This window comes from Neomonachus schauinslandi, chromosome 1, assembly GCF_002201575.2.
Source record: "Neomonachus schauinslandi chromosome 1, ASM220157v2, whole genome shotgun sequence".
Lineage (NCBI taxonomy): Eukaryota > Metazoa > Chordata > Mammalia > Carnivora > Phocidae > Neomonachus > Neomonachus schauinslandi.
In genome coordinates, this window is record NC_058403.1 from 2,462,344 (window position 1) to 2,471,038 (window position 8,695).

The window sequence follows — 8,695 nt, forward strand, 5'->3', positions numbered from 1 at the left end:
GGGGGGGCGGCTGCGGGACAGCGCTGGGGATTCACTGGCCACAGAAGGGAAAGGCTCAGGGAAGGGGAGCCCTCCGCCCAGGCCAGTGACAGTAACGAACACTGACCAACCAACCGGGTCTGGCCGGCTGAGCGGGAACGGGGACAGGCTAAAGGAACAGACAGCACGGCCCAATCAGAGGCTACCAGCTTCTTCAAAAGGGTCTCTCTGCATCTCTTAGCGGCGTGAGGAAAGAACTCCTCTCACAAGAGTTATCAGAGATAAAATGTCCCTTCAGCCTTCAGTTCCACTCGTGCACTAGCCACCTACGAAGACCCAAACCCTACGTCCTGACAGTAAGAGCCCTGGCCTCGGCGCCTCGCGGGAATTAAAGGGTGAAAATCAGGCTCCGCAGCAGCACCCTCGCCCTAAACATGATGTCACTGATCATAATTCTAAACTCAGAAAAGCCCAGGGAACTACAGGCCACTCCTGCTGGTCTGTTTAATAAGGGGAAAAAGTGGCCCTGGGCGAGGATGTAACCTCGCTCTCCAGGAGACCCCCCCGCGGCGGGAACGCACGCTCCGTGGCAGCAGCCGGGCTGGGAGCTGGCGGGCACGGTCATGCGCAGACTGCAAATACGCTGGTCTAGCGCACCGTTTCATTACAAAGCCACTCAAAATATATTGTTTCCAAGTCTCTTTCCTCTTGCCCCACCCCCAAAACCACGCAGCAGGGCGCTGACACGAGGGGCGCCTTGGACACGTCATCAGTAAAATAAAAAGCAGTCCGCAGACATTGTGTGTGCTCAGACGCCATCGTGCACCCCGCACACAGAACACAGAAGCATCTGCAAAATCTTTGTGTTGGGAGCTCGCGTTGCATTTCCTTCGTTTAACAAAACTTTTCCTAGTTCCTTATACTGGGAACGTGTCACTCTCATAATTAGAAAAAACTGTAAAGAGATGAAACTTTAATTTTAAAAACTTTAAAATGTGAACTCAGAACCCATTTGGTGCTGTGGATCTCGGTCTGCCTCCTGGACGTCCAGAGGCGTCCATTCATGCCATCACCGGGAGCCGCAGCTCAGCTGGCCCTGCCCCAGCGTGCTCCCCGGGGTGCCCGCAGGGTAGAGGAGATCGGGCTCGCCAGAGCCCCACCGGCCCAGGGCCAGGGGAAGCCCGATGCTGGCCACAAAACGCAGGCCTCTTAATTTGGGGGACACAGACTACCCCCATCACAAGCACCTCTGTCAAAAGTGACAAGTCTGGATAAATTAAGAATTTCTAGAACCAAAGCAAATACCGTTGATAACAGAACTGAATATGCCATGTAATACCAAAAAAGAAAAAAAAAAGCGCCTTAGCTGTGCATCAACCATATTGAAAACCAGTATTATGATAATGAGAGAACTCAATTTGGATTCATAGTAAGGGCTTACATTCAAGGTCAAAAACATTCATTTCTGTGAACACATGCACAAACCAAAATTTTAAAATGCCTTCATCTTAAGCACCATCGGGTCACCCTTTAATGGGAAGACTGACATCTCTTTATGACGAGTAACTGGGAGAGAAGCATATGGCCCCGGCCCCAGTGACAAGACGGGCTCGCCTGTGAGCAGGAGCCGCTCTCAGGATGTGCCGCGAGTACCAACCTTTCTTGCCACCCCTGCATCTTCAGGGCCTTCAAGGACTCATTCAGGACCATCCGCATGAGCTGTGGCATGAACGGAGACCCCTGTTAGTGGGGCACAGCCTGCATTTCCCCAGAACCCCCTCTGCCCCGGTCATCCCTGTGGCCCAGAGCGCATAGCAGGCCCTCCAGAGCTGTTGGACAGAACACCAGAGAATGTGTCGCTGCCCCCAGGCTGGGATGCTCCTGCTTTCCAAAAGCACCAGGAATTCTGGCTCACAGCAGACACCCTGGGGAGCAACTGCTGAGCCATGAACGAAAGCCAAATGAACGGTCCCTATTTCAGGAGTGGGAAAAGAGAACAAAGTGCCTGTCCCCCCCGGGGAGGCTGAGCCCCTTGGGAAAGGCTCCCCTGAGCTTTCCGAAGGACTTCTCTCCCCAACAGACAGTGAAAGTGTTTGCTTTCTCTCTCATCCCCAGGGTGGGTAACTCCCCCATTAAAAAAGCTCATCCTTTATGATAAATCCCGACTCCTGCCCCACGATTCCCCGTTTCCCCTCGACAAGAGCTCACGGCTTTTCCAGCCGGTTTTCCTACCGCCCAGATGTGAAGCGGCACACCCACAGAGGGCTCCAGGAGTGTAAAGTGACAGAGGATGCACATGGGGATGGGTCTCCTGGCCGTCAGGTGTGCCCCAGGACACACGGGGCACCACTCACTGTGCCTACAGCTGCCAGACGCTTCGCCTCTCCAGGGGGCTGCGCTGCTGGGTGCAGTCACACGGGACCCCACAAAGCAACAGAAGCCATCCTATCAAGCGCGCAGCAACTACACCTTAGGGAAACTCCTGCCTGGGAAACCCGTGCTTTGTGAAAGTGCACAGCCTGGCCCCTGCCCCTGGCCTCACATGCTTTAGCTTCCATCTTCCTCCCTTCCCTGAGCTCCATGCCTTGCCCACTAGCTGGTCCTCACCTTGACATCTGAGATACACAGGGCCCACATAACCCCGGGGCCAAGTCTGAGCTGGGAGCTGATCCCAGTGGCAGATCATGAGTAACTGCAGCCCCAAAGGCAGCCATCCTCAATGAGGCCCAGCTGGGTCACCTGCTCTCAGCAACACTATCCTAAGCCCGTGAACACTGCTGCGGGAACAGGAGTGTGGTTCAAATGTGGGGTGGGGATATGGAGTCTGTAAATCTCCCAACTTTCCTGCGTCTCTGAGGGCAAATCAATAACCTAAATTCTGAGGAACGCAGCATCAGAAAGAAAAAGGGGAGGGGCGCCTGGGTGGCTCAGTCGTTAAGCGTCTGCCTTCGGCTCAGGTCATGATCCCGGAGTCCTGGGATCGAGTCCCGCATCGGGCTCCCTGCTCGGCGGGAAGCCTGCTTCTCCCTCTCCTGTTCCCCCTGCTTGTGTTCCCTCTCTCGCTGTGTCTCTCTCTGTCAAATAAATAAATAAAATCTTTAAAAAAAAAAAAAAAAGAAAGAAAAAGGGGATTCTGCACACCATTCTACGAACGTCCTCACCCAGAAGAAAGCAGCTTCCCAACTGGGCACCCTACAAGTGGACAAGGGTCTACGACTAGGGCATGAACTCCATGCAGGTTTGCTGGCACTCACGGCTCGTGGCAACTCCAGCAGGGTGCAAGGCTGCGGCCCTGATCCTCCCCAGACAGGCCATTTTCATCTCCTCCTCTGAACCGGAATCTGTGCACTGTTTAAGTACTGAGTTCTCTGCCCGCTCACCAACCCTCAGAGACAGGGCACATGCCGGGCAACCCTAGGCCCTCGAGACTTATGGGTCACAGTACTCAAGGGCGCAGCCCTGCCAGGGCAGGAGACGCTCGGAGGCCACATCGCTCGGGGCCATGCCCGCAGCTCCCCCAGCCCCACCCCCACGCCCCCCATGCCTGCCGCCGCCGCCGCCGCCAGCAGCCTCACCATGTAGAACTTATCCAGGCGCAGTCTGTCGATGCCTGTCCACTCACGGTTCATGGTTTGCCAGAATGTCTGAAGGAACAGATGCTCTGCAGGAAGAAAAAAGGCCAAAGAGAATCACAGGGGAACACAGAAGCCACTCTGGAAAGTGAGGTGAGACAATATGGAGAAACCTGCTCAGGACATCATGTGCGGCCAACCTCTGGGGTCCTCAGTCCAGTCTGCTGCACTCAGAAGGGGTGTTCGGAACTGGGCTTAGAAATGGGGCTGGAGGAACCTCAGAAAGAAAAGCAAAGCCCAGCTACAACCTCAATCTGCAGCCACGTTCTCTGAAGAATAGGCGCAAAGAGCTGGCAAAGCCACTAAAAGAGAAGGGCTGCTTGGGCCGACTCTTCCGCTACTGGGGCCGGAGACCCTGCCTGACCCCCACAGGCTGGCTCTTCCCCTACTCGGGCCGGAGACCCTGCCTGACCCCCATGGGCCGGCTCTTCCCCTACTCGGGCTGGGGATCCTGCCTGACCCCCCCAGGCTGGCCCTTCCCCTACTTGGGCCGGAGACCCTGCCTAACCCCCATGGGCCGGCTCTTCCCCTACTCGGGCCGGTGACCCTGCCTGACCCCCAGGCCTGGCCCCACTACATCCACTAACCCACCAGGCACAAACCCTCCCGATAATGTAGGTCAGACACACAGTGCTATATGCTAACCTGTGTCCCCCAAATTCATGATGAAGCCCTAACCCCAGGACCTCAAATAAGACTGTATTTGAAAACGAAGTCTTTAAAGAGGTAATTAAGGTAAAATGAGGTCACTGGTGTGGCCCTGCACCAATGTGACTGGTACCCTTACAAGAGATGAGGACACAGACACTCACAGAGGGACAAGCGTGTGAAGACATAGGAGAAGGCGGCGTCTGCACGCCCAGGAGAGAGGCCTTGGGGAACCAGCCCTGCCCACGCCTGGGCCTCGGGAAACAAACGGGGCCTCCCTGATCTCCAGCTACAAGTTTCTCCAAAGGGTCGGTCAGACAGTTCAGTGACGGGCAAACTAACCCATTCAACCGTCAGCAGGGGACTGTTTTGTACCTGGCCTTCTGCTGAGCACAGAAACTCTCCTGCAGGTTCCCAGATGCTAACGACACACTCCCAAATTGAGACAGTGGTTACCGTCCCTAACTGTGACTACTCTACCGACTTCCCGGTAACTGAACTAAACCCACCCACCGGGGGTAACCGGGGCCTCACCAGCAGCAGCCACAGCCGTCTCTGCCAGGGGCGCGGGCTCCCCACCCCAAGCGTCGGAGGGAGGTGCCCGGGCTCCACCCCCACAGCTTGATTCAACTGGACCGGAGTCTAAACATCAAGATGTCTAAAGATGCCCCAGTGATCACAGAGGGCAGGCAGCAGGGTTGAGAACTACAGATCTTGGGCAGGACAAAAACGGATGGGTCGGGGAAGCGCCCTGAGGGAACGCCACCATCAGCTGACTCGGTCCAGCAACTTGGCCACACTGCACTAGATTTCCATTTTCATTTTAAAACGCAAGTTACTGGCCCTTCAGCCTCGAGCTAGCTAGGTCCCCGTTGGACAAACAAGTTAATACTGCTGAACACTTAGAACAACATTTCGCATGTAAGCCAAGATAGGGACCTCCCTCTTGCTCTACATCTTAAGAACACAAGCCTTCCACATCTGGTAGCCAACTCCTGGCAGCTCTGCCCTTCCCAAAGGGCTTCCCCGAGGCGAGGGTACTCACGTGCCTCTGTGGTCTGGAAAGCATGGATGAGCTGGGAAATGGTCCTCCCTAGTTCCTCCTGGGGTAGTAAACAGTAGAAAAAACTCCCTCAGACCCTGAAGAAACATGGCCTTACAACAAGAAGCCACAACAGAAAGACAACCACACGAAATCTCCACTCGCTCACCACGAGAACCAGCTCCCACCGGCCTTTCTACCCAGCGTGCTTCAGGTCTGCAAGCTGCACGGTTGCAAGAGGCCTCCCCCTGCAGCCAGAACCAACAGAAGCTCATCACAAGCAAGGGCAGCCACTGCTCCCACGACCGGAGCTGAGCCTCAAGCAACAGAGACTGACAGTCAAAGGGGGACACGGGAGAGATGGGGCCACGTGACCAGCCGGAAGAGACGGACCAGACCCCAGAAACTACTCGCTGCCTGCCAATGTCACTGTGCTAAGCATCCCCTAGGGCACTTGCTAAACAGACAATCCCAGAGCCTGCCCTCAGTAGGCATCAAATACAGCACAGGAGTCTGCGTTTTAAATAAGTACCCTCACCACCCGGTAATTCTGAAAAAAAGTAAACAATTCACTCTGACAAACACTGTTTTAAAAAGGCCAGCACGAGGGGCGCCTGGATGGCTCAGGAAGCTGGGCGTCTGACTCTTGGTGTCGGCTCAGGTCATGATCTCAGGGTCGTGAGATCAAGCCCTGCATCGGGCTCCTCGCTGTGTGGAGTCTGCTTGGGATTCTCTGTCCCTTCCCCTCTGTCCCCCCCACGCATGCTCTCTAAATAAATAAACAGAATCTTAAAAAAAAAAGCTAGCATCTTAGGGCAGGGAAACTGCACCGTAAGATCCTGTCCTAGTGGGGTATGTCACCACACACTTGTCCAAACCCACAGAACGCACACACTAACGGTGAACCCTCACACCCACTATGGGCTCTGGGGACGGTCTGTGTGAGGCAGGTTGATCACCTGTAATGAACGCACAGCTCTGGTTGGGAGGGGCTGTTCACGTGTGCAGGAAGGGGCTGTACGAGAGTTCTCTGTACCTCCATTTCGCTGTGAACCTAAAACTGCTCTAAAAATAGTCTAATTCTTAGAAAAATAATTAAAAAAAAAAAAAAAAAAAAAAAACCTAGCAGGAGAAACCCTTTTCTCAGCAGACTTGGATTCTGTCCCTCAGTTTCCCTATTTCGGCGCGGTCTGCCGCCTTGGACACACACCCGAGCTGGCAATCACCTGTCACACCAGTGCTCCCCTCAGCAGCACCACACACACTCTAACCAAAGGCCTCGGCCCTCTGACTGTAAACAAAGTGTTGAAGCTAGGGGCGCCTGGGTGGCTCAGTCGTTAAGCGTCTGCCTTCGGCCCAGGTCACGGTCCCGGGGTCTTGGGATCGAGCCCCGCATCGGGCTCCCTGCTGGGCGGGAGGCCTGCTTCTCCCTCTCCCACTCCCCCTGCTTTTGCTCTCTCTCTCTCTCTCTCTCTCTGTCAAATAAATAAGATCTTGAATGAATAAATAAATAAATAAATAAAGTGCTGAAGCTACAAAACTTCATAACTCATTCAGTGTCTTTCGCTACGCTAAAATGAGGGTCAACCACGTGCCCATCTGTCGTCCCACTGATGCTTCTGCTACCTCCTCATACACTCACCTGGAGGAGCGGCTTGTCCTGCATCCACATGCAATAAAACAGTCCTTTCCAGACCTTCAGCAGCTCGTCATGAGTGAAGCCACCTGCACCAAAAACAGTGACACTCAGACAAAGCAAACCCAACTTTTTACTGCCAGGAACAAAGCCAGAGAAATGTTGAGTGGCTGAATTAGATCAAAGCGCTCTAAGTAGAAACATACCTGGCCCTCCCCTCTCCTGGAGGCCCTCCCTCCCCTCCCTTTCATCCTCTCAACTCAGAACCCGCTGGACCTGTGGCTGTTAGTATTCCCCCAGGTAAGGGCCCTTTCCTTATTCAATAAACACTAAGAATCTACAAGTATCCATATCCAAGGCACCGTATTCCATTTGTGGACACTGAACATTGCATGGATTTGCTGGCGATAACTCATTCAGCTTTACATGTTGTGGTTTGTGCACTTTTCTGTATTACGCTTCAAATTTTAAAAGGAAAAATTAACTCATTCAAACTAGTAAGACACACAGACATATAAAACCCTTGAAATATTTATGGCGGTCCTAACTCTGTGTCTGGCACGCTGTTCCTGAAGCAGTGGTTCTCCGACTTCAGCGCCAGGATGGAAATCACCTGGAGAGCTTCTTACACCAGGCCGCTGGCCCAACCGCCAGCGTTTCTGACTCCTTGGGGCTGGAATGGGACTCATAATTTGCCTTTCTAACAGGCGTCGGGGTGATGCCGATGCTGCTCACGGGGCCACGCTTTCAGAACCAGCCCTAGAGTGACCAGCTCACAGGAAGCACGTCCTCCGCCCTGGCGGACGATCCGCCGCAGTCTAACTCAGACCACAACCCAATAATTACACGAAGACAGAACTGCCAACAGCAACAAACGCCGCTCCGAGCGCCCAAAAGCGGGCAGCAGGGACAGCAGGGTATACCGTCAGAAGGGGACGCCGGCTCCCCGCGGGGTGGGGGCGCAGGGCCAAGGGCTCGCCGGGCAGGGGTGGGCTGTGGGAGGCACCCTCGCGGACGCCGCCGCGCGGGCCTGACCGCGTGCAGGACCCACGTGGTTCGGAGGTTCCCCCCCCACACACACACACACACCACAGGCCGCGCCTCCGCCGACCTCCGGCCGCCCCGCGCACCCCGCCCGGCCCCGCCCGGCCCAAAGGCGCCCCGGCCTCGCAAGGCGCCCCGACCCCGCCAGCCCCGCGCCAACCTGCGGCCCGCTGAGTCCTGGCGACGATGTATTTCCGGAGCTTCTTCACCGCCCGGTCCCGGGTCACCTGCTCGTTTCCGGCCAGCCGCTGGGCCAGCTGGATCTCCGGCGGGAGCGGCACGCGCGGAACCATGGCGAACGCCCCGGACCCCTGGGCTTCCGCGACCACGTCTTTTCCCCTCGGCGCGCGTGCGACGTCACACGGCCGCGCCGGTCTCCCTCGGGCGTGCGCATGACGTCACAGGGCCGCGACCGCCCCTCCCGGGCCACGGGCGCCGCCGCTTAGCGGCCAGGCCCCGTAATGGCCGCGTCGCCTGGTTCTGCCGAGGGTCCAGTTACAGAGAGGCCATGAAGCGTGCGCCTGCTAGGGGACTGTAGTTCACCCCGGCCGGTGAGGGGTTGGAGAAAGACCCTGTGCAGCCCCCATGAACCACTGACTCCGGCGAAAGTCATCCGAAAATGCCACGACCGCGGGAGAGCGGTGGCGCGGGCGGGTTTCAGCCGCGCCCCGGGTGGCCCGCCACGGCCGGGGCGCCCTTACCCGTGCCCCAGGG

At 56.1% G+C, this 8,695-nt stretch overlaps 1 protein-coding gene across 1 annotated transcript in view; it reads right to left on the reverse strand.

The window, feature by feature from the left end:
• Positions 1–8,342, reverse strand: part of RRP1 (ribosomal RNA processing 1) — a 17,282-nt gene extending 8,940 nt beyond the window's left edge. Inside the window, exons 1-5 of the mRNA XM_021679140.1 lie at positions 8,142–8,342; positions 6,944–7,026; positions 5,305–5,362; positions 3,555–3,640; positions 1,637–1,698 (exon numbers count right to left, since the gene is read on the reverse strand). Of these exons, the coding sequence (XP_021534815.1) occupies positions 1,637–1,698; positions 3,555–3,640; positions 5,305–5,362; positions 6,944–7,026; positions 8,142–8,274 (422 nt within the window). The 5' untranslated portion in view covers positions 8,275–8,342. The remainder of the gene's footprint in view (positions 1–1,636; positions 1,699–3,554; positions 3,641–5,304; positions 5,363–6,943; positions 7,027–8,141) is intronic.
• Between the last annotated feature and the right edge of the window lie 353 nt (positions 8,343–8,695).